Raw genomic sequence first — 27,945 nt, 5'->3', positions numbered from 1 at the left:
CCCAAAAACAAGCATGGGCCTGTTAAGAGCATCCATTAACAATGGAGCAACCACTTGAAATTCTGTTCAATGGAGAAATTACAGAACCAAAATGAACTTGTGGCAATGAAAATGCAGTCATAAACAAATTGAAAGGATGTTCAGAATTGCCGGCAGTCAGAGGAAACTATGTTACTATTATTATTATTACTCTTCTTGTTCCTTATTTTCACCGTGGCGTCAAAATCTCAGGGCTACATTAAGCACAGGGGCACATCTCTCATTATCTCCAACACAATCCCATTATTCACTAGGTTTTTTTTTTTTTTTAATTATTTTTTATCGCCCTTGCCTCTTTAACTTTCATATCTATATTTTTACTGTCTAATAAATAGCAAAGTTGGTTCCAGTGAATTACACACAAACACTTTTTTTATTCCAAACTAGTTGGATTGGTTGTATGAATAATCTCTATTTTCTCTGTTCAATATTCAGATAATTTATAAATTATTACTCTTATCTGTCTCAGTTTATGTGACTGGGCATGAAGATTAAGAATGAAAGGTGAACTTTTTAAACTTGTACTCTAATACAAGTCATAGATACTTATGTAGCTATAAATCATCTAATTAATAGTCAAACGGGAAGTTCAAAGTCAAATTGTTATCAACCGTGTTGTCATCTTTTGGGAATAATTAAAAAAGAAAGATCTCACATAAATTGGGAGTATTATATTGCTAGTCTCATCCTTTTTCAAGAAGTGAAACTGGTCATACTGCGAGAACTCACATAAGCTGAAATTTTTTCTGGTTTTAGAAATTTACAAGCCTCTTCCATCCCTTTTTTCTGCTTATCTATTCTAAAATGTGAATAGAAAAAATTGAGTCTTTTGTTTCTTCCTTTGGGTAACTGGCTATTTCTGTACTAAAAATCAAAACTTTCTGCTTAAAGGTTACTATCTCCTTCATGGTATCTTGCAGATTATCACAGGCTCGTATGCATTCTTGAAGCATGTCAAATGTCACCAAATTTGAGAACTACAGCTGCTACACATGCTAATATCATTAAACTTGGTTATGGAATGTATCCTTCTCTTATTTCTTTGATGGTAGTGTCATATGTGTCTTGTGATAGACTCAATCTTGCCCGTCAACTGCTTTTTGAAATTCCTACTGGCTATCTTGATGCGCTCTCTGCTAATTTAATGATTGCTAGCTTTATGAAGACGGGGGCAGTTGATGTTGCCAAGAAGATATTTAACGAAGTTCCCCTCCGGGATTTGGTTACTTGGAACTCACTGATTGGAGGTTATGTCAAAAACGACATGTTTAAAGAGGCACTCGGTGTCTTCAGAAAGATGCTGAGGTCTAATGTCGAACCAGATGGATATACTTTTGCATCTATCATTACCGCATGTGCTAGACTTGGAGCCATTGATCACGCTAAGTGGGTGCATCACTTAATGATTGAGAGAAGGATTGAGCTAAATTACATTCTTTCTTCTGCTTTGATTGATATGTACTCCAAATGTGGAAGAATTGAGATAGCTAGAGGAATATTTGATAGTGTTGAGCGTACAAATGTCTCTGTCTGGAATGCTATGATTAATGGATTAGCAATCCATGGTCTTGCTTTAGATGCAATTGAGATTTTCTCACTGATGAGGCCAGAAAATGTTTCACCTGACAGTATTACTTTCATTGGACTTCTAACATCATGTACTCATTGTGGGTTGGTTGAAGAGGGTCAAAAGTATTTTCAACTAATGAAAAGTCTGTATTTGATTCAACCACAACTTGAGCATTATGGAACAATGGTTGATCTACTTAGCAGGGCTGGACTGCTCGATGAAGCTTATAAAGTGATCAAGGAAATGCCAATAGAGCCTGATGCAGTCATATGGAGGACATTTCTCAGTGCTTGTAGAATTCACAAAAATTCTGAGATGGGTGAAGTTGCTAGCACAAAAATATCTCATCTTAGTAGCGGAGATTATGTCTTACTGTCAAACATTTATTGCTCTACGAATAAATGGGATAATGCCGAGAAAGTTAGACGTGTGATGAAATGGAAAGGAGTTCGTAAAAATAGTGGGAAAAGTTGGGTTGAAGTGGGTAATGTTGTTCGCCAGTTCAAGGCTGGTGACCGATCACACCCTGAAGCTGAACTAATATATAAAACTTTGAAGGAATTGATTCGTCGAACCAATTTGGAAGGATTTAGTTCCACAACTGAGTTAGTTTTGATGGATATTTCTGATGAGGAAAAGGAGGAAAATTTGAGTTACCACAGTGAAAAATTGGCATTAGCCTATGGGATCTTAAAATCTAGTCCCGGAACTCGTATTCAAGTTTCAAAAAATCTTCGTACTTGTCCAGATTGCCATTCTTGGATGAAAATTGTAGCGAAGGTGTTGAATAGGGAGATCATTGTGAGGGACAGGATCCGCTTTCATCACTTTGCAGATGGTTATTGTAGTTGTGGGGATTACTGGTAGTGATTCTTTGAAGTTCCAATTGAGTTTGGTTATTGATGCTTAAGTAGATAACTTACAGTAGATGTCTTATGTCTCAAAGCTTCTTGTGGCTCTTGTCTTGCCTGTTTCTAGCATCCTATCTGCTGTCTGCACTCTTTGTACAAGCACACCACTTAGATGATGACCTCCTCGAGTAGTAATGAGTAAAGTGCATCTGGTTAAAATCAGTGCCAAAAAGGTTTATTTCCATATGATGCAACTCCAAGCTTTGAGATAAGACATCCCTGTCTACAGAAGAACTCTCTGGATATTACATCCAGGTGAGTTCTTGATATTATTTTCTGGTCTTTCAGGTCTGAAATTCTCTCTTTCACGAATATCCTGTTGTTATATATTTGTTTGAATCTCTTATGACTAAAATTTTGTTAGTTGTTTGAATCTTTCTCCTAGTGTGGAAACTGGATTAGATTGGCTACTTGGACAAGACTAATGCGGAAAAAGTTAAATTACCTTGAGAAAACAGCAGACTTGAGTTGGTTGTAAAAAATAAAAATAAAAAGAACAGCCTCAAGTGGCCAATAGTTCACATAAGTTACATAGTAGAAGCAACAGCATTGCAGGCAGTGCAGTAGTTTTGACCTTATGAGTTGCTTGAACAAGTGAGGATAATGGCTTTTGTTGTTCCAGAGAAAATGTTCAGTAAATATAAGAAAAAGATTACTTCTTAGGAAAAGGGCGAATTCAAGTGACTGTCGAATCAAATTTCCACTAGAGTTTTTTACGTGTCAAGGGTAGTTACAACATTTTGGATTTTGAAGTGAACTTCTGCAGTGACCTCTCAATCTTCTTAAGCTTCAATCTAGTTGCAATTTAACCTTATATATACATATACACACAAACACACACATATCAGTTAATTCATGCTTATTGTATGTGAGAAGTGGAATTTTACTGATCTTTTGTTAGAGATATTGTTTGGACCCCATTCTCAACATTATTTCCCATTACTTTAATATTAAGTAACGGAGAATTCACTGCATTTGTTTCCAAAATACAAGTTGACATTCAAATGATGCAGTGATTTCATTGTAGGCTTCTCCAATAAAAGGTGGTTCTGCGTTGCTGGACTTGGACATATTACAAGCAACTCATCTATGGAAATGTCATTATATAGTAGTGTATCTTGCTTCAAAAGAAAAGCAAAAGGAAATAGTGATGCATTTAACCGCTACAAAACGTAAAAAGGATTTGATTGAACTCTTTTTCACTTGTTGCAGAGTCAAGATGGAGCGCCATCCAGTTTGTCATATCCAAGTGATAGATGGAGATGAGGTGGATTCATTAAAAGAACGCCAACCAAACTCGCTGATCAGGTGGAAAATATATCATCAATTTTATACTCCATGTAGAAGCTAAATGTTTAGTAATACTTATGCAATGTAATATTTTTCCTCAAAGCTATTAAACTGAGAGCACCATCAACTTGATCAGGTTGAAGCTTTTATTGCAATTACTTGCCTAGGCGTCTTGTATAGGAACTAATTGCATTTTGCCTCCATAAGTCTCTGGAAGCTGGCTTTCATCAATATCTTGAAGTAAGGTTGCTGTCAGTCGTTTGTTTTCCACAAACATGATCTGTAAAGATGGAAAATGGTTTGGTGAAGATGATTTGATACATGTTGTAATCAACAGTTATGACTGAACTAATACATCTACCTTCTATGTGAAACACAAATATTAGAACCTCACCTTTTTCTTGGTGTTGTTGTCTATGAAAGGATACAAAATCTTCCATAATGTGCAAAATAAGTAAGGAACATGAACAAGAAGTACTTTGCCAAGTCTTTCCGGGTAGCAATCCTGCAAAGTAGATGTCTTTAAGGTTATGGACTAAAATAGGGTAAGCCTCCATCTAATGACATTTTATAGGGAAGAATGTAGAGGATAAGATAACTAGACAGTATTAGTGACTAAACCTGTACGATGGATAGAGCCGCAAGATAGGCACGAACGTCACTGTTACAATAGCCAAAACCTTGGAGATCTGCGATTATCGTGAATTTCTCTCTTCCTGGCGAGGTCCTGAATCATCAAATAAAACCCCAAAATTAGTCATGCAGATGATGAGCTCTTTTTATCCTCTGTGTTTATTCTGCTCTTTTTGGGCAGTTACATTTCAATACTCAATAACTTGTTCTTTTTTAATTAAAAACAGGTCTTCCGTGCATGGTGGAGTTTGTTACTGATGTTTTCCTGTGACTTTGGAAAAGAGAAAAAGTAGAAGGAAAAAAGTGCTACTATTATTTTAAATGCTGTACCTTGCACACAGTTTGTCTAGAGCGAAGACTATAAAACCTGAGGAATCAAAGAAAGACTTGACTGTAAGAAATTGACTGGTTCAAAAGTCATTTTCACTGACCATGAAGCAGCAGACCATGTGGAATTAGAAGGAAAAAAAGAGAAGCAAGTCATACGTTTGAACTCTTCAAGACCTCCTAATTTGTTTTGAATATGCCTGCCACCAAAAACTACAGCAATGGGACATCCTTGTTTGTCCACACCTTGCATGAACATCTTGTTCTGTGCTATCTCGTTTGGTATCTCACACACTGAAATGGATCCTTTTGGTACAAAGCTTTGCCTCCATTTATGGTATTTCAAGAACATTGCTGCAGCTTTCTCTATGTCCAGATCCCGAGCTCGAAGAAACCTTCTCAAGGCATAATCATCTACTACCTGCAAACAGGACACATGGAAATCATTTTAGTTTTGATAAATAGATTGTTTTCATAGTTAAGAGAGTGAGAGAGATGATGCAATGCTGCAAAAAATTTTATTATACCTTGGAAGAAGGATCTTGCTTTTCAACAAGAGCTCTCATGAGTTCAATTTTGTTCATCTCTAGGTAAGCAATTGTGTCATTGCATTGCACTTGGATTTCTTCTTTTTCTGTTGCTGCTGCTTCCTGCATCATTCGTTGTTCTGAAAGATTTTCATAATTATTTGGCTTCATTGCTACTGCCTCTGCTTTCCCCTCCATCAGTTTCTTCCTTGCACCTATAACTAGTGGGAGAAATAACAACAGAAAGTAGAAGTTTCTACCCCACTTTCAAGATAACTAATTTTCCTCTTGTTTGTGGTTTTTTAGCCAAGTTCAAGAAGGAAAATATATAAGAGGAACATGGGCATGTTAGAAAAATTAAGTCTTTGAAAGAAATGAATAAAGCCAATTGACCATGACAGGTGTATTTTAATGACTGATGAGTTGAAATCGGGAGGGAGAGTAGATATAAATTAAGATTAGTGAGAAAAAAAGACTTGCGTTGTAGCCTATTAGTCAGTTAGGCAGATGAAAATTATGGAAGACCAAGAATTTGAGCAAAAATTAAAAAAATGTTAGGTCATTTGGTTATCAGGATTAGGACAGTATAATTGGGATTACATTTATCTCATGTTTGATTATTGGTATACATTAAACTTATAGTTTTAACACCAAAATCTTGATATAATCTATCACAAAGAAGATGTGGAATTATAATCCTAGAATTATAACTACACGGCCTATGCCCGTGCTGCGTACGGGCCCAACACTTTAGATTATAGTGCATCTATATGTATGTAGTTGTCTTTGAATAGTGATTATATATATATTATGTTCAAAACAAGATTAATATAACATTGTAGTTTGTGCTCCGTATCTAAAACTTTATTATATTAATGTTTGCTAAGAATACAAAATCGGCAAATTTATTAATATTTTTTAAAAGAAAAGACTTTTTTAAAAGGAAACTATTTTCCTCTCTTTGAGATAAAACAATAGCAATATTTAAGCATCAGTTAATACTTTTAACTTTAATTCGATTAATTTAAAGGTGTAAAATATTTATTATTTTTTATCAAATTTTGATTTGGATAATTCTAATTCAAATTATTAAATTAATTTTACATGTTTAAAACGAAACAAAGTAGAAATTGATTTTCTATTTAAACGAAGAAATACTATTTTTTTAATTTTTGGTAAATATTCTCGGTTTAGCTCATTTTACTTGTCATGTTGTCTTTTGGACGGTTTTTTAAGAAAACGTCGATTAGAATTATAATTTAATTAATTTACCTTATTCATTATTTGATCTCCATTTGATATATTTTTTTTTAGACATTAATCTCTTTTCACATTTATTTGAATAAGAATAAAAATAAAAAAAGTAATTAAATTTTATCTTATTTTAAAATATAAATATTTTAAGTATATTTATTTTTGTAAACATAACAAATAAATGACATGACGGAATAACAAATACAACAGTTTAATATCTACATTAGATCTCAGGCTAATATAAAAAAGGAAAGAAAATTGTATGGTTTGACTACTTAACCTTTTGAAGAAAAGTAATTTCATTTGCTCCTACTAATGGATTGATACGCACGCGGCAATGAATCCATCATTATTGACTTAATGAGATACTTTGGAAATTACATGAATATTATTTGATTTTTTGGGGTGCACTCTTTTTTGTTTGGACATTATTAATTTGCACTATTTTTATGCATATATATATATATACTATGTTCAAAACACGATTAATATAACATTGTAGTTTGTACTCCGTATCTAAAACTTTATTATATTAGTGTTTACTACGAATACAAAGTCTGCACTTTTTTTTTGACATTATTTTTTTTAATATGGGGTTCACTTTTTTTTTTTTTGATATTGCTTGATTTTGTTAATATGGGGTCCACTTTTTTTTACCGTGAGTTTGGAGATGGTGGGTTCGACTTTTTTTTTTTATTGCTTGATGTTGTTTAGTATGAGGTCCACCCTTTATGGGGTGCACTTTTTTTTTTTGACATTATTAATTTGCACTATTTTTATGCATATATTAGTACTATATAGAAGCATGGGTTTGCACTATTTTTATGCATATAATATATATATATATATATAATATATATATATATATATATATATATATATATATATATATATATACTATGTTCAAAACACGATTAATATAACATTGTAGTTTGTGCTCCGTATCTAAAACTTTATTATATTAGTGTTTGCTACGAATACAAAGTCTGCACTTTTTTTTTTTACATTGTTTTTTTTAATATGGGATTCACTTTTTTTTTATATTACTTGATTTTGTCAATATGGGATACTATGTTCAAAACACGATTAATATAACATTATAGTTTGTGCTCCGTATCTAAAACTTTATTATATTAGTGTTTGCTACGAATACAAAATCTACACTTTTTTTTTACATTGTTTTTTTTTTAATATGGAATTCACTTTTTTTTATATTGCTTGATTTTGTTAATATGGGGTCCACTTTTTTTTTCCCCTGAGTTTGGAGATGGTGGGTTCCACTTTTTTTACTTTTTTTTTTTTTTTTTGGTTTAACTGATTTTACTTGTCATGTTTTCTTTTGCACGGTTTTTTAAGTAAACATCAATTAGAATTAGAATTTCACTAATTTATCTTATTAATTATTTGATCTCCATTTAATATTATTTTTTATTTTATGACATTAATCTCTTTTTACATTTATTAGAGTAAGGAAAAAATGAAAAAGCAATTAAATTCTATCTTATTTTAATATATAAGTATTTTAAGTATGTTGCTATACAATAATTTCATTTGCTCCCACTAATGGATTGATACGCATGTGTACAATAATTTCATTTGCTCCCACTAATGGATTGATACGCATGTGGCAATGAATCCATCATTATTGATTTAATGAGATACTTTGGAAATTACATAAATATTGTTTGATTTTTTAATATGGGATGTATTTTTTTATATTGCTTGATTTTGTTAATATGGAGTCCACTTTTTTTTCCGTGAGTTTGGAGATGGTGGGTTCACTTTTTTTTTTTTTAAATATTGGTTGGTGTTTAGTTGGGGCCCATACCTTTTTTTTTAATATTGGTTGATGTTTTAGTTGGGGCCCACACTTTTTTTTGTTTGGTGGAAAACGGACGACGAAACTCTATAGAAACTCATGTTTCTATAGAGTAGTAAAATGGATTGATACGCATGTGGCAATGAATCCATCATTATTGATTTAATGAGATACTTTGAAAATTACATAAATATTGTTTGATTTTTTAATATGGGATGCATTTTTTTTATATTGCTTGATTTTGTTAATATGGAGTCCACTTTTTTTCCGTGAGTTTGGAGATGGTGGGTTCACTTTTTTTTTTTAAATATTGGTTGGTGTTTAGTTGGGGCTCATACCTTTTTTTTAATATTGGTTGATGTTTTAGTTGGGGCCCACACTTTTTTTTTTTTTGGTGGAAAACGGACGATGAAACTCTATAGAAACGCATGTTTCTATAGAGTAGTAATCTCAGGATATCCTTGTTCTGAATCAAACGACTCCTAAGCCAATTGCTTCTTATTAACCTAAGTTTTGGTGAGCAAAGTTACCTCAGTGACTGAGAAGTCGCAAGTAGATAGTGAAATATTCGAGATGCACGTAAACTGAATCGGACAACGTCTTTATAAGAAAATATGACAAATCAAAGGCCACTCCAACCAAAAAAAAAAAAAAGTGAGATAGATGGCTGTATCATTCAAAGCGGGTATTAACATCAAACACAATCACGCCGTATAAAATCATAGGTGCACTGCTAATTGCTTATTTAAAAAAAAATAAAAAAAGGAGATAAATGCAGTATTGTATAGGAGTTGATTATTTTGCCAATTGGTTACAGATTTTGGGGGTTCACCTACTTACCGCCCTCATTAATTGATAGATGACTAAGAACAACTTCATGGACCCCTAAGCATTTAATTGTATACAATCAGCGCCATTTATTGTAGTAGGTCCGTTTCAGTAAAGCTTTACCATGAAGTATGATTTTTCCCCTTTGGAGTATGATATATTTATATATTCTATGAGTAAGATAAAACTAAGTATGTTTAAGAGCCTGTTTGGATGAGCTTAAAAAAAGCAGCTTATAAGCAAACAGCTTATAAGCCAAAAAAAAAAAAATTGGTGTAAGCTGCTTTAGATAAGTTAAGCCAAACAAACTCAATTAATTTTTTGGGCTTATTTTAAGCACAAAATGACTTTAAGTTGGCCAGTCAAACACTCAAAAAAGCTGAAAATAGCTTATAGGCAACTTATAAGTCAATCCAAACAGGCTCTAAGTCTCAAGTTTACGTTGAAGGATAGGTGTACCACTCGATCCACACTTATGTTTTCTTGTTGCTTCAAATAATAATATTCTATCTTTTATTTCACTTTCCAACCAGTAGAGTACGTGATTTATTGTTTTATGATTATGTACTCTCTCTCACTCTCTATCTCCCAAAGAAGGGAAAAGGAAAACAAATTAAGCGTACGAAGGTAAATGTGTTGCCGAAAAATATTATCCTAGAAAATAAATAATTTTGTTGCTTATTTTTTTGTGTTTGATTAGAAAATATTATCCCGAGGCATTACTATATAATTTAGGCAAATATTATGCGTGAGGGGATGGAAGGTGGGGAATGATTAAGTCCACTTATGAAACACTTTCCTGCTTCCACCATGAAAGTCATTTTTCTTATTTTTTAAGGAGCTTGTTTTCCTAAAAAAAAATATTTTAAACTTCTTGACCAACCAAACATGACAAAGTTGAAAAAACAAACACACCCTAAGTCTAACAGAACTTAGCCATGACTTGACCAAGCCAGTCCTTGAATACCGACGACAAATCAAACTTAGATTGGCTTTTTTCCAAACTCTATGATGAATAGAACTAGTCTCGGCATGACTTATTCATGAGTAAAGATATACTGCCCGTCATGCTATAGGAGCTAAGTCAGCTGACCATGCCCAAAGTTGTTAAACCACAAGTAAGTAGGGGATGCCAAAAATAGGCAAGACTAGTGATGGGAGTGAGGTCGTCATAATGTAGCCCCAAGTCTAAATAAATACTATCAAATACACAAAGCAACATAAAATAACCTTTGATAGGGAACACTTTATCCCTAAAGTGAGCTTTCTAGTGTGAATCTGGATTAATCAATCCCCCCCAAAGCGGATACTGAAAACCGGGCGGGAACCGAAAAGAAACACAAAAGCAGCTAAGCAAGACTGCAAGAGTAATAAATGTAAGAGTTTCAAGAGGAGTCCATGGAGACGGCAGCAGATCATAAAATGTGTAGTAGTTTTCTGCTGCAGCTGGCCAGAAGACAAAACCAATTAATGCTTCGAATAAGAGTGGACCTCAACCAAACCGATGTTGACAATGTTTTCGAACTCAATTATTCAGTCAGTTATCTTCTTTTTTATTAGTATTATTTTTTTCTATCTTGTGGATGGGAGGATCCACTGCTACTTCAAGAAGTTGTAGATGATGCAAATAATGGACCTATGATACCTCATTTAATCAAAGTATAGGACAGCATCAAAGTTCTTGACTTCCACCGGCAGACAAAGGTATTACTACATCCAATAAAATGATGAGTGCTAAAAGAAGGCACAACTGAGAGTTCAACTTTGTCAGAATCCAAAAGTGTACACGCTAAAACTAAGGAGCCGTTTGGACATGCGATTAGAAACCATGAGATGAAAACAGCGTTTGAACATACATTCCATCTTATGATTTCAAACTCCAAATCATCCAAAAAGACATCATTTAAGGTTTCAAAAAATTTAAATATAAAACTTGACCCATAAATTTATATATTATAAAAAAAGACCCATAAATTAGTAAATATTTTTAATAATTACTCCACCAATCATTTACCAACCTCATTAACTTCCATTAACCTTTATTTATGTCTACCATATGGGAGGCTTATATTAAAGAGTAGTTATGTTAAATTTTCGTTTTTATTGAACTAAAAGTTTGATCAATTGATGTTGTATTTTTTAAAAAAATCTTCTAATAACGTATTAATTTTGTTATGAACTATGACTTGCTCATTTGATAAGATTATATAAGAATTGAAAATGTTTTAATAGTTTTCACAACTTGTGGGGTTTTTATGTCTATTAGAGAAAATACAACTTAAGATATCTAAATTACATGTCCAAACGGCTCCTAAGTTCAGGATCCAGTTAGTGATGAAGGAAAGCTGGTCTCACATCAAGCTTGCTATCATCCTTTAATTAATCAAAGAAATCATTTGATGAAAAACAAATTCAACTGTTAATTTACTCCCAGCTGAGTGTGTACTTTCTCGAGTTACAAACAGTTGTTCTCTCAGAAGAAGATTATTGAAACACCCATCGTCAAGCAGCCCACTGCCACCCAAGGACTCAACCGTTCACCTGTCCACATTGAAGCATCATAAGACTTGTCAAATTCATACATTCTGGTTGAAGAAATGGATAGAAGATGTAAAATTTACTATGTTAGGATGAAAAAGGACATTCACTGCATTCTATTGCTTGATCTCTGTGCTACTATGATATTCTCTTCTGCGCTAGTTAATGTGCTTTAAGTTAATATCAAATTTTAGACATAGGACAAAATTTTGAGAAGAACAACAAATTCTTTCCTCCATTTTCTTGACTTCGGAAAAGGTGAAGTGTTGAAAGAATAACGAGAGCTCTCTAAACAAAAATGAACCCCCCAAAAGTAGAAGAATAAATAAGTTAAAAGTTAAATTAAAGGAAGAAGAACCACCATGAAGATAAATAAGAATAAAAGTGACATGTTTTTTTTTTAATTGGTTAATAGGCAAAGAAGTGACGTACAATTGCTAGTAGGTACAATATTTTTTCATTCTTTTTCAAAAAAATATATTTTATATTCTTCAGTTGCTTTGAAACAAGCTTTCGTTACACCAAAAGATGGGGAAGACAAAAGAACATTATGAATTAACCAAGCAAGAGGAAATTACAAAAATAACTTCCTATCAAGATGATGCCCTGATGAGAGAATAATAATGCTTAGCCAGGATCGTGTTATTCGTATGCATTCAACGAATAAAGCCTAAATATCAACTGCATGTCCTCATATCAGCACTGATTCAGCATTTCATCAACATCCTATTGTATTGTGTTGTGTTGTTTCATTAGGATACAAGCCAGCAAATTGGTTTAAGAGAAACGCGTGCAATGATTTTAACAACCAGCAAAACAATTTGAAATCTTTAAAGAAGATGAGGAAATTAGTCCAGACAATTCTTCATTCAAGTACATCAGCAAGATAGGAGAAACTTACCTATTCTAGCAGCCTTCCAAAAGAAACCTCGAAACCTGCCACATTTACCATCTCGTAAGGATGTAAAAGAGAATAGAAAAAGTAAACATTTGAATTGAGACAAAATAAAGTAAACATTTAGGGGAAGATACAATTGGAGAACATATTACAGAACTTTCTGTAGATTCTAAACCTGAAAAGTTTTCAGATAGGCAAAATAGTTGAAGCCTGAGATGCCCTCAACAGAAATAACATGTTGAAGCCCATTAAAAGCCAAGGAAAAAGGTTAGATCCAACTAAAAGTGTCCGTGTAATCTCCTCTCCCAAAACTAGCATTATGTTTAACCACAGCAAGATCATTTAAGATAAGATTTCCCGACTTCTGGCCCAGCAAAGCCATGTTCCAATCAAAACCATCTACACATGTAGGTGTAACCACCAAATTCCCAGAGAAATATAACTACACCGGGAACCCTTAAAACTCAGAGTCATGTAGTACTAGATGATGCATAAAGTGGGTTACATGGCTTGTCATAGTGGACATACTATGATCAGGAGGAAAATTTGCATCAAACAAATGTTCAGTCTTGAGCCCCTCAAGTACATCGACCATGCTAAAAACTTCATTCTATGGAGTTAAACATGAAAGACAGGAAATGAAGAGGGATATTTTGCAGGAGAATTCTGATCTCACAAGGAACGTGCCTCTCCCCTGAACCCTCCTTCTTATGAGCTGTTTCCTCCAACCCTAAACTTTCTCTGCTGTCATGAGGGATGCGGCAGTGCAGCAGGAGCAAGGAGGAGGGGAGAAGTAGGCTGACCAGAGGGAGGGTGTGGAGAGGATTAATGTCTCTTTATCAGAGAAGGGAACCCATCAAACGACAAAATTTACCATATTGTAGGTTCATGTTACCCAGTAACAGTAAAACAAGCCTACCTGCTACCTTATAAGTGCGACCATACATGAAAGCCAACCATGACAGAATATAGAAACATGGGGTACAAGTATTAATTCAGAAAAGGCATTGCAAAAAGACATTCCTAAACCAGGCATCCACATAATAAAAGGAATAAAAAAAGCAGTTCCTAACCCTTTACCACACAGTTGGAGGAAATAAAGAACTGCTATATGAATTAATAAGGACCAGCATAGGTAACATTCACGTTAATACCAAATTCCTATCCCCTATCTATTAGAACTACTCACGGAGAAGACTTACCCAGTTCTATGTTCAAGAAGTGCTGGAAAATGCATCTTAACATAAGTGCATGTACAAATCCCTAACAACACTACCGTCAGGAAGGAGTGGAAATTGAAGAGAGCCGACTGAAAATCCCAGCAGAAAAAAAAATGAGCATCGTACTTCTAATTCAACAGCATAAATAACAATAACCGTAATTAAACTTACCATATCTGAATTTTCCTCTCTTAATCAGCTATCTCTTCCACCAAGCCTACACAGTACAGAAGAATCTGTTAGCTCCTATCATACTCACGCAATGTCAAGAAACTTAACGCAATAAAAAGGGTTTGCAGTCCCTGCTCTTTGTCTTTTGATCAAATGATGAAATGAAATAACAAATAATGGATGACCATGAGCACCTTATAACCAGATCAAAATGAGAAAGACATACTCCAAGATTAAACAGATACTAAATTTATTAAGAAAATAAACCCTAAAAAATAAACAAAATCATTGAAGCAAACGCCACTAAAATTTCATGAGCTATGCTTTTGTTATCAAAATAAATTGGAGTCTCTATAGTAGCTTTCTGCACTGAGCAAGAGCAGTGTCTCCGTTCTTATTTTTTTCTCACGTGTCGTCTTCTGAATTTTTCAATCGTCTCTATTATCTTTCTGTATGCATAGCTCAAGGTTACAACTCTCACCTATCTAGTGAAAGACCGTAATAGGGAAATCTAGTAAGAAATATTTGGACGGGAAAAGAGAAGCATATAATAGACAAAAAGAGACTTTAGTGTAAAACTTCTAACTGTCAGGAAATTAAATCTCCAATTAAGCTCGAATATGGCACAGCCTGTAGTCATATTATAAGTTGCAACTATATTTATATTGCCCCTTCCAGTCCGACAACAATGACATTTGTTCAACGCTAGTCATTTATCAGGAAAAGAGACATCTCCAACTCCATGATGTGTGATGCTGAAGAACCAAGGTTTGCTGTCTAGAGTCTTCTATCCCCTTCTTTTAATTTTAAGTGAAAAAAGAAGTCTTCTCACCGCTTCTTCTCTGTCTTTCTAATGATATCCTATTGCATTTACCACTGAAGCTTCAATGATAATGACACTATCCAGCTATCACTGTACAGCAAAATTAAATCAGCCTCACTCATATGTCCTGCCTGTTTTATACCTCAAATTAGGATAATATATAAGTTATAACCCATATTAACAACAAAATTTTAGTGTTTAAAGCTTAAGACATCATTCACTACACCAATCTCTAAGCTTGTGCAACATCTCTCATTACAATGCTCTATAATTTATAAAGTACCACAGTCTACATATTTAATATGTGTATACCGCCGAAGGGCTTGCAAGTAATGGAAAAATCCAAACGTGGAACTTGGTTTCTCAGGTACTCAGCTATGCTTATGCAAAATTTACAGCATATAAGTTCCTTTGACCACACAACAATTAAATGTCCAAGTCCCGAGTTGCTGAAATTCCATTAAACTTCAATGATATATTATCTCCATGAGAAAAGCTTCAATATTCCACATTTGTGCTAATGTTAACTTGTAATACCACATTGATTTTTGTTCCATAACTTAAAACACAAACTTGATATCATACAGAAATTAATATTAAGCAGCAAGAAAATGGATCATGAACAAACAGAGTGTATCAAAGCCCAACATGGAAAAATTGAACTTGTGATTTATAATCATTTGTATTTCAATGGAAATCAGGAAGAGCTTTAAGCTGAAATGCAAACCATCAGTTCATCCAGCAAAAACACAAGGAATTAGAATATGAGACTGCATCATACAAGGCATTTTCAAGGTTTAAACCCTAACCACCAAATTTTAGTGTTCAAACCAAAATTTCTCGTTTTCAATCGTATGTATTATGAGGCAATTTCAAACACGTATGTAATAAAAAATATTTTGTTACCTAACATAAAAGAGTCCAAGAGCGAAATTCCAGTGATAGATGGATAATGGGATTTTAGATCTCTAGATCCGATCCGTCTATCAAAGCACTTGTCTCCGATCACAGCAACTAGAGAGTCGATTCAAACTCAATCATCTGAGATGACAGGCACGCAATTAAGAATCGATGAATTGGAAGACAGAAGATGAATAAAAAATGAAAACCCTTTTTTCTTAGAGAAAACACATGTTGCAATTCTAACTTGCCACGAAAACTCACTTAACTTCTAATTATATACATCCTGTAAAACATATGATTCAATTATTTTCCGAGCCTGAAACTTTTTAACCCAAAAAATAACTGGAACCAAACTAACCCCTTTTTTTTACATTTACACTTCGGTCCTTTTACGCATAGAATCTGTGCGCGAAATCCTCTTTTCCTCGACCCCATTTTTTAGAAATCAAACTCAAAATTAAGTTTTTTCCGTACTTTGATCAAAGATTAGTCATGTTTCAAAATACTGGAATATAAATATTTTATATAGAACTTAATATTTTTTTAGCGTAAAATAATGTCCGCTCATTACATCAAGTATACATATATGTTTGGATCGTCGTTTTAGAGATTGTAAAGTGCCTCGAAGTAAATTTGGAAACTTGTTATTTTAAGTTTTTTTTCGTACTTTGACCGAAGATTAGTGACGTTTCAAAACATCAGAATATAAATATTTTATATAGAACTTAATATTTTTTTAGCGTACAATAATATCGGCTCATTACATCAAGTATACATACATATTTGGATCGCCGTTTTAGGAGTTGTGAAGTGCTCTAAAGTAAGTTTGGAAACTTGTTGTCTTTAAGTTTTTTTTTTATACTTTGACCGAAAATTAGTCACGTTTCAAAACGTCGGAATATAAATATTTTATATAGAACTTAATATTTTTTTTAGCGTACAATAATATCGGCAGTATACATATACCTTTGGATCGTCGTTTTAGGGGTCGTAAAGTGCTCCGAAATAAGTTTAAAAACTTGTTATATTTAGGTTTAAGTGGCATATTTTATAGAGTTTTGATTAATCTCTTTTGTTTTACTCCTAAAGTTATGAAAGTACTTTTCTGGTTCAAGAAAAATAGAAAAGAAAAAATTACTTTGCTTTGTATTAGGTTATTTTTTTCTTTTATGTCTTTTTTATTTTGTTATTGTATTGTGTAATCCGCACCTTTTGAATGTGCAAAAATAAATATAATATTTAAAAATAATTCATCCAATACAAGAGGTTCATAATAATTGAAAAATATTTCATTCCATTAGCAACGAAATATATCATTAAATTACAATATACTTTAAAAAAATCAAGTTCTAGACACTCTTCTACTTCCAGATGTGCTGCCACCATGAGAGTTTTGCCCACATGAAAGCTTATCATGCCCAAATTGCTTACATGTCGAGCACTTATGAGAGTAAGTCTTTTCTCTAACATCCATTTGACTAGGATAACGGGTTAGCTTGTTTTTTCCCAATTTACGGATATGCTTCTTGTTCGCAACCATAGAAAACGGCACGGCTGGCCAATAAGCTTGATTACCAAGGGGATGGAAGTGGCAGGAATATGCTGTAAGGTAATTTACGACCTTATATTCCCCCGCCACATAATCAATTACATTTCTAGCCATTCTCTCAAAGCACTTGACTGCATAAGAACATGGCATGTGGTACGTTTGCCACTTACCACAAGTGCATGATCTTGTACGCCCAGTAACGATATGTTTGTTTCCTCCTTTGTCGTCGTAATAACCCGTTCTAACTTCATACACTCGTTGAATGACGTCATACTCGATTATGCGGTGACCCTCTGCTTTTCTTCTATGGTGCTCCATCTTTTTGTAGGGCTTTGGCATCTATGTTCCGTCCTCAGCTAATATGGATCTGGCCTGCCTTGTCCTATCTGCAAACAGCTCCACGACCTGCTTGAAAGTTAGTCTTACCATTGCGGTGACAGGTAGTCCGCAAGCAGATTTAAGGAGTCCATTGAAAGACTCTGAGATGTTTGTTGTGAGCATGCCCCATCTCCTTCCTCCATCAGCATAAAACGTCCATTTTTCAACTTCTAATTTCATCAACCAAACATATGCCTCTTCACTCACTTCCCTTAGCAGCTCCATTTTTGCAGCCCATTTTCTTTGTTGATGCTGCACCGCAGCCCCCCACATCAATTTGTTTACAGTGCCATTTCCAAACTTTGTTTGCAAATTAGCCTTTAAGTGTCTTAAACAATATCGATGGTAAGCATGTGGAGGCTGCCACCCTTCCAGAATACACATATTGTGCAATAAGTCTTTATGACGATCCGATAGGACACATATGCCCTGACGACCCCTAATAACACGAGTCTTCAGATGAGTCAAGAATATCCTCTATGTCTCGTTGCTCTCGTTGGCGGCAATTACGAAAGCAAGAGGGAATATTGAACCATTGGCATCCATACCTACTACAATTAGGAGCTTGATGTCATATCGGCCATATACATGCGTCCCATCATCGATATCACATTCCGGCAGTGAGAAAAGCCATAAATACTTGGTTTGAATGCCCAAAAGACGAAGTCGAAAATTCTGCCCTCTAAAAGCCGCCATTGTACAACAGTGCCAGGATTAGCATGTTGTAGAGCCATCATATACCCCGCCAATGCCCGAAAAGAGGATTCCCAAGTTCCAAAGATCATCTCAAAAGCACGTGTACGCCCGAGAAATCCCTTTCTCTTGCTTATGGTTTTATCATATTTGGAGTGGATCATACTAATACAAGTTTTGATGGGCACCCTGCATAAGTTTAAACAAACAACATTTAGCAATGATATTTTAATTGCTATAAGATATATAATGTACTAGGTCAGATAAGTTACCTTAGAGTTTCCTCAATGTCTTTAAGTAACACATGAGCAATCAAGTTTATATATAAATTAAAATGATCTGCTCGACTTTGTCCCATATCACAAGTGTGCTTTGGGTGGAATTTTGTGATTTCCCACAGACCATCAGGCTTAACAATTCCCCGCAGCAACAACCGACAGCCTTGAGTCTTTCACTTACAAGCCAGCCTCGATACCGATTTGTTTGAGTCATCAACCTTAAACTCCCTCATATCCTTTATACAATAAATTTTGACAGCCCGTTGCAACGCCTTTTTTGATGCAAACATCATTTCCTTTGTAAGGACGCATTCATCAGTCATGAGATTTTTTAGTTCAATCCACATTTTTTGGCGACTTTGATCATTATCTATTGTGAAGACAAATGCATCATCACGACCTTATAGACTATCAAGATATGGAATATAGTCAGAATGCCACTGCATTGGGCTGTCAGGAATTGGGTTTTCCGCCATCGGAGGTGGTATGTGGGGGTGAGTTGGTTCTGCTTGGTTCAGGGGACTAAAATGCGTATCTTCTTCATCCCTTTCACTATCGTCATCATCGGTTTCCTCTGCATTATTAGCTGGTTCATCGCTATCACTCTCTGATGTATCCACATAACTTGGACAATCAATGCCATCTAAGAAAGACCTCATCCTACACGATAAAAAGCATATGTTAAATTCCAAATTCAAATACATATACATATATATATATATATATATATATATATATATATATATATATATAACATCAAGGTGATGAACCTACACACATTGAGAATGAGCATGGTGTGGAGAATGATCAACTCCACCAAACTGAGAGGAATGCCCAACATCCACAATTGTACCACTGGCGAGTTTTGATAATAATCAGCTGCATCTAACTGAGAATTATTATAATAATCAGCTCCATTGAACTGAGAGTTTTGATAATAATGGACTGCTCCACTAAATTGAGATGATTGCCCAATATTACTCCTATCAGGTCTATAACCCCTACAAAGATTTAAAAATAGTTATTTACCAATACATACAATAAACACGTGCTACTATACAAAATAATAATAATATAAGAATGCATATTTACCAAATTTGATTAAATTGTTGGGTTAGATTTTCTAGCGGCACCTGGCCACTCAAAATGTCCCCGTAAGAACTGATATCCCCATAAGTGTTAACTTGACTGGGTTGTTCTTGAGGGACCTCTCGGGGTATCGTTTCAACATACATCTCAAGAACATTAATGGTGACTAAATGTTTATATTCTTTTGGAGCATTCAAATAATCTCTCAAAGAATCATCATCACTGATATAATGCATACCATAAAGCACTATACCATGGGAAACTCATTGTGGATATTTGCTTGTTATAGAGATTTCATATTCATCTGGACTAATGTTCATTTTTTCATGTATGTAAGTGATTAGTGATTCATAAGACATTTCAAGTGGACATTTAACATGAACTTTTGGTCCTTTATTGTAACGAACTGTACTATTGTCATTAAGGATAATATCATCCCAATATAGTGAAACCCTAACTGATGGAATATCTTGAGTCATTTTTTGTATGAAGTTTGATTTTTTTTTTTTTTTTTGAATGACTTAAGAGAGGCTTTTTTGAATGACTTAAGAGACTTAAACTTATGAAATAGATGAGTTTTTACCTCGTCCAACATTCTTCTTAAATAGATTCATATTGACCCCTATTGCACATTGAAATGTTGCGCAATAGTTATTATTTTCATCATTTCATGCATTGTATTGTCAAATCGGTCCTTTATGTGTGATAAAAAAAACTGAAATTGACATGCATGACGTGTAGTCAAATCAAGCATGGGGTATAAATACACTTATATTGCGCATTGAAATGTTGCGCTATATGAATTAATGTTTAATAAAACGGTCAAATAATGCATCATTGTATTGTCAAATCGGTCATTTATGTGTCATAAAAAAGCTGAAATTGACATGAATGATGTATTGCCAAATCGGTCCTTTATGTGTCATAAAAAAACTGAAATTGGCATGCATGATGTATTGTCAAATCTCTCCTTTATGTGAGATAAAAAAGCTGAAATTGGCATGCATGGCGTGTAGTCAAATCAAGCATGGGGTATAAATACAAGTTTACAACTCCTAAAACTTAAAGATAACAAGTTTCCAAACTTATTTCGAGACACTTTACAACTCCTAAAACGACGATCTAAACATATATGTATACTTGATGTAATGAGCCGACATTATTTTACGCTAGAAAAAAATATTAAGTTCTATATAAAATATTTATATTCCGGTATTTTAAAACGTGACTAATCTTCGGTCAAAGTACGGAAAAAAGCTTAATTTTGAGTTTGATTTCCAAAGAATAAAGGTTGGGGTCAGGGGAAAGAGGATTTCACGCACAGATTCTATGCGTGAAGCCTAGTTTTTTATTTTTTTATTTTTTTAAAGTGTTAGTTTAGTTCCAAAAGTTATTTTTTGGGTTAAAAAAGTTCCGGACTCTTATTTTCCACCCTGAAAAAATAACACCACTCTCATAATGTGAGGTGTATTATACTCGCGCCACGTCATTGCCACATCATTGCCATGTCAAAAATTACCAACCCTTCATTTTTTATTTTTCTTTTATTATTTTTTCTCTTTCTTCTTCTTTTTCCCTTTTCTCTTTCTTCTTCTTTCTCCTCATCCTCACCACACTTGTAGCAACCACCACCGCCGCCGCCGTCACCACGACCTCCTCCACCACCATAAACACCGCCTCCTTAAATCAACCCAATTGAAAAATCCCATCTTTGTCAAAGATTTTCTTTTATTAATCATATTTCCACGTTAATTAATTCCTAATCAATTATTAAAATTCCTAAATCAAACAAAAAAAATCATTATTATTACCAGTCCAAATTGGATGAACTATCCTTCAAAAAAAAAAAATCATCACCATCATCTTTAACCCACACCCACCACCACCACCATCATCTCCCCACCAAATTTCATCCAATTCCTTCTCAAATTAGTCCCACTTACACTCAAATTCGTCCAAATTAGTTGTTTTGGTTGTTATTGTTGGTTATTATTATTATTATTATTATTATTATTATTATTATTATTATTATTATTATTATTATTAGCAATCCCATTTCTTCCATAACCATTATTCCATAACTTTATTTTTGAAAGAAAACAAAAATCAAAATCAAGAAACCAAAAAACGGTGAAAATGAAAAGAAAAGAATGATAAGAATGTAGAGAGAAAGAGGGATTTGTGAAGAAGAAGAAGAAGAAGAAGAAGAAGGAAGGTGGTAGGGACGGGGCTGTGGGGTGAAGAAAAAGAAGGTGGTGGGGGCGGGGCTGTGGGGTGGGAGGGGGGTTGTGAAGAAGAGTAATTTCAAAAATCAATTTATCCAGTCCATTTGAAGGGCAGTTCGTGCAATTTCTTCAACACGTTGTGGGTCTTCTTAATTTGGTGATTTGAATGAGAAGTAGAAGCAAAATTGGAAGAAGATGGTTTGTTGAAAATTATTGTTGCTTCGGTGGTGGGGAAGGTTGGCGGCGGCGATGGTGGTGGTGGATACGATGGTGGTAGCTGTGGTGGAGGTGGATATGGAGGAGGTGGTGGTGGTGGAGGTGGCAATGATGAGGATTGGGGGGGGGGGGGGGGGTTCAGTTGGGCTGATTTAAGTGGGGTGGTGGAAGACGAGCGGGTGGGGGTGGGGGGTGCATTTTTATTTTATTTTTTAATTGTATGTTATTTTTTAATTGTATAATATATATATATATATATATATATATATATATATCAGCGGGTCCACCTTTTTGTGTTCTTTACTCTCTTAATATTTTTTTTTTGCCACGCCAGCATTTGAGTTTATATTTAATTAAGATGAAAGTTGTTTATGGGGGTATTTAAACGTTCATAAAGTTTAGTTGCTAAAGTGAGTTTTCGTGCTACATTCAGGGGTGAAATGATGTTTTTTTCTCTTTTTTCTAGTATAATGTGAACATTAGCTCTATATTCTATGCCTTTACCATCTTTGGAAACAAAAGAAAATAAACAAGTAAAAATAAAACTTGTGTTAAGATTTCAATTGAAGAACTTATGTTCGACTTGTTCTATTAAATTACTAGTTAATTAACCCGCGCTTTGCGTGGTTAGATTTTCTTTTTTGTAATTTGATTGGGTGGGGGGTGCATTTTTATTTTATTTTATAATTGTATATTATTTTTATTGGTACTTTTCTTTTATAAGGGTTTCATTCTAAAATGTCTATTTAATATAAGGACCATGTTTAGGGTTAAGTTACCTTTAGTGTCATGACCGCAGTTTACACACACAAAAACAATTTCTTAGATTCTTCAATAAAACCTATGTAACTGAGCTTATGGTTTGTCATTCAAACCTGCTAATGGTTGGAATACTTTAGCAGAAAGATAAAAATATTTGTGTCAAAATAAAGTGAAGCTCGTGTGATACCCTCTCCAGATCAAAATAAGTGAATTATGGGGTGTAGCATACCCCTAAGAAAGTTAATTAATTACACCAATATAAAAGATCATTTGACAAAATTACGCTTTGCTTTCTCCAAATTTATCTTACAAGTAAAAATAGTCAGGATTTGAAGAACTCATTAGAGAAACACAAAACATATGGATATATTGAAATCTTAGCATTTGTTGAAAATCAAATAAATAAAGCAAGAAGAATATCTTGACAATTGAACCTGAAGCACAAGTACAATCATGACAATATAGAAGAAAAAGAAGAAAACATTCTTTTCTTTATTCTCACCGATGCCGATACCCAAATTGAAGCCCCGACTAAGTGAAAATTATATGGAGAAAAAAACGATATCATTTCAACGCAAAAACTCTGTCATTCAGTTGACTATTGATATGCATATATATTAGTCAGGAAGGATGATGGAGGATGATGGGTCTAGATTGAGAAGCAAAGAGCTATAAAATACATAAATGGCATTGTGAACGGTAGAAATTTGAAGGAATGAAAGGAAATTTGAATGTGGTTAATGGATGGCATAATCGAAAATGTTTGCGGTGATATTTTAATGATCAAGAGAACCATTAAAGACAACTTGAGGAGGCTTTTGGGAATGGTTAGCATAACGTTGTGTCGTTCAATAGAGGAAGGACATATCTATTCAGTAGATATTAGAAACGGTAAGCATAACATTGTTTCTTAAATGGTGACTTTTAGTATTAGGATTTTAGTAGTGCGAACAGGTGCAATAATGTAGAAAGTTAGTGAAGTGATTTTTGGATTATTTTTAATATTACATAAATAAATTAAAAGGTGAAAAATCCAAAAATTTGTAATAAAAGATAAATAATTTTTCTGATTTTAGAGAGTGTCACATCATCGGGCCTATGACCCTCTTTTATATAGATACTAGTAAAACTTATCCGCGCTTCGCGCGGTCATAAAAACCCTAAATAAATATATAATAGGAGAAATATTTATTAAATATTAAAAATATTTTAACGCTTAAATTTTTTCCTCTAATTTGATTTTTTTAATCTTCTAGAAATACTTGAATTTTGCATAATCTATAAGGGTTAAACTTCAATGGCAAACCTTTCTTGCTTTAGTTGCGCTTCGAATTAATGACATGTTAGTAGTATTCAACAGTTAAAAAAGAGCACAGAAAGAATTGGAGAATAACTATTGAAATCAAATACAGTAAACTTATTTAAGAGAACAAGACCAACACTTCTTTTTTTGGGTTTGTAAAACCAAGATATATTCCTTCCTTAGTCTCATGTCCTTAACAAAAACAAGAACCACTACCTTTTTTGTATAAGTTGTCATTGTAAGTTGTTCAAAATTCAACTTATTTATTTGCAGAACATAATTTGATGTGAATAAAAGTTTAAAGTAATATCTAAATAATTAAAAGCACAACTTTTGACTAAAAAGTTTTAAAATACATGAAAAATATTGAAAATAACTTTTACATCTTAACATATAATAAATTATTTTAATAGATTCTATAGAGTAGAAGGATATTTACAGCGTGCATCGCCTATTTCAGATCAACGTTAAATCGAACAAAATTTAGCCAAAATAATTAATGTAGTAGAAGCTGTGCAAATATAGAAAAATTGAGAATCGACTTACATGTTTCTCGTCATTGCTGCTGCAATCGTCCAGAGACTCAAAAAAATCAATTAAAAAAATAGACGGGGTACTCTAGGAAGAATAATAGAGCAGAAGCATAGATCTGATAGAGGTATATATCGTTCGGAAAGCATAATTACGAAAAGTTTTAAGGATATTTGAATGATAGGTTGGTGTATCATGTTCACCAATTTTTTACTGCTACGATTTTACAACTACGCAATTGTTGGATGAATGTCTTCTTTCTACTCTGTATATATATGGTCAATTGCTTTACTATGGCAAAACTGTGTACTGACTCCAATTTGCAGTTGTTCCCAAGGAATTGAATCAAGATCATGGTTTGTGACGATTTCTTCAAATACATCATGAACCCAAAAATCTCTAATAAAATTTACATTCCACTAATTTAGAAGTAACAAATAAGTAAAAACACTTCCCCTACAACTCTATCCTACAAAAAAAAAAAATAATAAAAAAAAAAAAAAATAACAAACCAAAGAACAAAAGTACATTTGGAGGCATTATTAACCCTGCAATTTTTGACAGAGTTAGCAGCCCTTTTCTTTTCTTCTTATCCATCTCCCCCTCTTCTAGCCTTCTAATTAGTGGAGTCACGCAACCTTCAACAAAATTGAATAAGATACTTGAGAATGCTTATGATATTTTGGTTGCTTGAATGAGGCATTTAAAAGTCAATATGCTCACCATCAGTTACCCACGTATATAACTGTTATGGGAATTGAGAAAGTAAGGGGTCTAATCCAACCAGTAATGAACGAATCAAAACCGTGGTTTTTTGTTTGGATAAAAATTAAAAAATAAGTATAAACATTAAAGAATAGTAGCAATGAATAGAGGAGTGGTAATTAATACATTTATTCTTGTACAATAATAAGTAATAAATAGAAATGTAGGGAAAATGGCCAAAAAATTGAGAAAAAAGATAAATATGATCCTTGGCCAAATAGAGGTGTCACATCATCTCTTTATTGCCTAACTTTATATTATATATAGATATATAGTTGTTCAATCTCCAAATGTGCTTTAGATGTAAAACGTACTCTAACGGTGGCCTAATTATCGAATTTGTGAATATGTGTAGTTTATTAGGAGAGTTAATCAGTTTTTTCTATTCAACATGTATTTATTCTATCAGATACCTAGGCTTTAGATGACCCCTATATGATAAAAGAAACTAGTGAATTCATCCGTGGTTCGCGCGATTAAATTTGAACATATACTAATGTTAGAATTTTATAAAAGAAACAATATTTATTTATCAAACATCTTTCATGATCAATATTTATTTATCAAACATCTTTCATGATTGTACAATATTTATTTATCAAACATCTTTCATGATTGTACCATTTTTTTAATTATAATTCTTTAGATAATTTATACAACATCTTTTGACTGAAAGAATATGTGAGACATCAAAATCTTTCTTTTATACATAATTTCGTATATTTCATCTTATATATAACTATTAGTAACCATACAAATTTAAAATTCAATTCAAATTTGAGTTGTATATTGAGAAATAGAATTTAATTTTACCGACATAATATGTTAAAAAAAAAAAAAAAAAAAACCTTCTAGCTAGCATGCAAAAAAATGGTGATGAAATAAATAATTAGCTCAGACAATTCTTTTTCAATGTTCCCGGTCTTCAACAGTTTATTACATTTCTAATAATCTCCTACCAAAATAATGAAAAATAAATATAGAAAAAGAGTTAGTTACCCAGCTAAAACAATTTTAACAAAGAGGAGATCAAGCCAGGAAAAAATAGAAAAAGCAAATAATTAAATAATTAGTATAAATAAAATTAAGCCATCTAACTATCCCAATTATAAGAAAATTAGATACTTACATTGGGTGAAAGAGAGATTATCAAATGGTTCCTTTTATTTTTTTGAAGTCAAATTTAAAGAATACTAATTTTAAACTATTTAGAGAAAGCAAATAGAAAAGTATTACCAAAAAAGACATTCATGTCAAGTGGTTAATGCCTTTGTCCTTCTCCTCAAATCTCCCCATAGTCATCTTTTAGTCTTATTTTCATCAATCCACCATTTGGTCTTCCCTTTAATCCCTGCAAGAAATAATAAATCACAAAAAGTGATGCACTACCAATGAAAATTGTAAGAAAAAAATTAAAACACACACATTTTATTTCGTTGTTTAGGGGTTAGAATCAATATAGGATACGAAAAACTAACTTACTGGATGAAAATCTTAGAAAGTAAGATCATACACGATATATTTGTTAGTATATACTATTTAGTGCACAGTCAAAAATGCATGAAGGCACAATGCATGGAGAATAACATACCCAATAAAAAGAAAAGATCTATAGGGCCAACAATAGAGTATCAATAAGCAGATGAATGAACTTGCCTCTGTAGTTTTCGATGATTAAGCTTGCATGGAGGGAAAACGGCTTTAGAAATTTACAATAAAATTACCAAAACAACATGAAAAATCAAACAATAAGGTAGAAAAATTGAGGAAGATACAGAATTTAAGATCAAGGAAATAAAGTATTCCAAGAAGAAAGTATAAAAAAAAAGTTCAAATTGACAAAGCAAAAAGATAAATGGGTAAATGATTCTGGCATAAATAGAAAACGCTATATGCAAAAATGATGTCTGAATATATCCTTAGCCTGTATTTATAGTTAATGGTATTTGAAACATGTACAGATTACCTAGAAGAGGGGAAGTAAACCACTCATTTACTAGTGATGTGGCTATGGTTATGGCGCAGCAACCTGTGACATTTTTTCTTTCTGGCCTTCTGGTATCTTCTTTTGTGCTAGCATGTCTTCTTCTTTTCTCTACAATTAAGAAAAGGTTTTTGTTACCATAGAAATACTGAGGCAATGTTGTCATCTAGATGGAACATATATGTCCTCAAAAATGAGGGAATTATGAATCTTATTGTGGAATGGCGACAGACCTTCAATTTTTTCATGCGATCACCAAGAGCTGGCAAGCCTTCCAACAATGTTCTTGCTATATAATCATTGGACCTAGCTTGTTTAAAGAAAGGATGCTTCAACAACTTTTTGGCTGAGGCCCTTTTTGAAGGATCTTTAACCAAGCAACTAGCAATCATTTGCCTAAAGGACTGAGAAGGAAAAAGGA

The 27,945-nt window shown here is 33.4% G+C and overlaps 3 protein-coding genes and 1 long non-coding RNA gene across 14 annotated transcripts; 1 reads left to right on the top strand and 3 right to left on the bottom strand.

The window, feature by feature from the left end:
* The first annotated feature begins 29 nt into the window (after nt 1-29).
* Nucleotides 30-5,353, top strand: LOC132599402 (pentatricopeptide repeat-containing protein At5g50990). 10 transcript variants are annotated; one of them, XM_060312815.1, is made up of 5 exons: nt 30-293; nt 960-2,775; nt 3,548-3,628; nt 3,733-3,828; nt 4,671-5,353. In XM_060312815.1, the coding sequence occupies exons 1-2, from the start codon at nt 137-139 to the stop codon at nt 2,474-2,476; spliced, it is 1,674 nt and encodes a 557-aa protein (XP_060168798.1). In that variant the 5' UTR covers nt 30-136; the 3' UTR covers nt 2,477-2,775; nt 3,548-3,628; nt 3,733-3,828; nt 4,671-5,353. The 10 variants fall into 10 exon arrangements, with proteins under 10 accessions (XP_060168798.1, XP_060168803.1, XP_060168757.1 ...); XM_060312820.1 differs by lacking the exon at nt 3,548-3,628; XM_060312774.1 differs by having other exon boundaries at nt 3,548-3,828.
* LOC132599459 (uncharacterized) lies at nt 3,520-5,495 on the bottom strand. Its single transcript, XM_060312834.1, has 6 exons — nt 5,298-5,495; nt 4,930-5,191; nt 4,774-4,810; nt 4,432-4,537; nt 4,205-4,315; nt 3,520-4,090 (listed from the first exon to the last, which is right to left on the bottom strand). Exons 1-6 carry the CDS (start codon nt 5,493-5,495, stop codon nt 3,974-3,976), a joined length of 831 nt encoding a protein of 276 aa, XP_060168817.1. The 3' UTR covers nt 3,520-3,973.
* A 5,906-nt stretch (nt 5,496-11,401) lies between these two features.
* LOC132599388 (uncharacterized) lies at nt 11,402-16,009 on the bottom strand. Of its 2 annotated transcripts, XM_060312745.1 has the most exons (6): nt 15,755-16,009; nt 14,858-14,938; nt 14,026-14,071; nt 13,837-13,943; nt 12,638-12,672; nt 11,402-11,739 (listed from the first exon to the last, which is right to left on the bottom strand). In XM_060312745.1, the coding sequence occupies exons 3-6, from the start codon at nt 14,026-14,028 to the stop codon at nt 11,672-11,674; spliced, it is 213 nt and encodes a 70-aa protein (XP_060168728.1). In that variant the 5' UTR covers nt 14,029-14,071; nt 14,858-14,938; nt 15,755-16,009; the 3' UTR covers nt 11,402-11,671. The 2 variants fall into 2 exon arrangements, with proteins under 2 accessions (XP_060168728.1, XP_060168719.1); XM_060312736.1 differs by lacking the exon at nt 14,858-14,938 and having other exon boundaries at nt 15,755-16,007.
* An 8,818-nt stretch (nt 16,010-24,827) lies between these two features.
* On the bottom strand, nt 24,828-27,925 carry LOC132622511 (uncharacterized). The gene is made up of 4 exons (XR_009575926.1): nt 27,758-27,925; nt 27,507-27,635; nt 26,777-26,891; nt 24,828-25,413 (listed from the first exon to the last, which is right to left on the bottom strand). It is a non-coding gene; the product is annotated as an uncharacterized LOC132622511 (long non-coding RNA).
* Nucleotides 27,926-27,945: the final 20 nt, after the last annotated feature.

The sequence above is a fragment of the Lycium barbarum genome, chromosome 1 (genome assembly GCF_019175385.1).
Source record: "Lycium barbarum isolate Lr01 chromosome 1, ASM1917538v2, whole genome shotgun sequence".
NCBI lineage: Eukaryota > Viridiplantae > Streptophyta > Magnoliopsida > Solanales > Solanaceae > Lycium > Lycium barbarum.
The sequence above is the reverse complement of the archived record's forward strand: the minus strand, read 5'-3'. Positions and strand labels throughout refer to the sequence as shown.

Bases quoted from the DNA above. Each gene is read 5' to 3' on its own strand.
- LOC132599459 (XM_060312834.1), bottom strand. From the start codon at position 5,495: ATGGAGGGGAAAGCAGAGGCAGTAGCAATGAAGCCAAATAATTATGAA. The intron at 4,811-4,929 runs GTATGACTTGCT...TTGATTCCTCAG, and splicing joins AGGTCTTGAAGAGTTCAAAC to GTTTTATAGTCTTCGCTCTA. The intron at 4,316-4,431 runs GTTTAGTCACTA...TCTACTTTGCAG, and splicing joins CGGCTCTATCCATCGTACAG to GATTGCTACCCGGAAAGACT.
- LOC132599388 (XM_060312745.1), bottom strand. The intron at 12,673-13,836 runs GTAAGTCTTCTC...TAAATGTGGCAG, and splicing joins CTTCTTGAACATAGAACTGG to GTTTCGAGGTTTCTTTTGGA. The intron at 11,740-12,637 runs GTAAGTTTCTCC...CAATGTGGACAG, and splicing joins TTGGAAGGCTGCTAGAATAG to GTGAACGGTTGAGTCCTTGG.
- LOC132599402 (XM_060312820.1), top strand. From the start codon at position 137: ATGTTCAGAATTGCCGGCAGTCAGAGGAAACTATGTTACTATTATTAT. The intron at 294-959 runs GTTTTTTTTTTT...GGTATCTTGCAG, and splicing joins ACAATCCCATTATTCACTAG to ATTATCACAGGCTCGTATGC.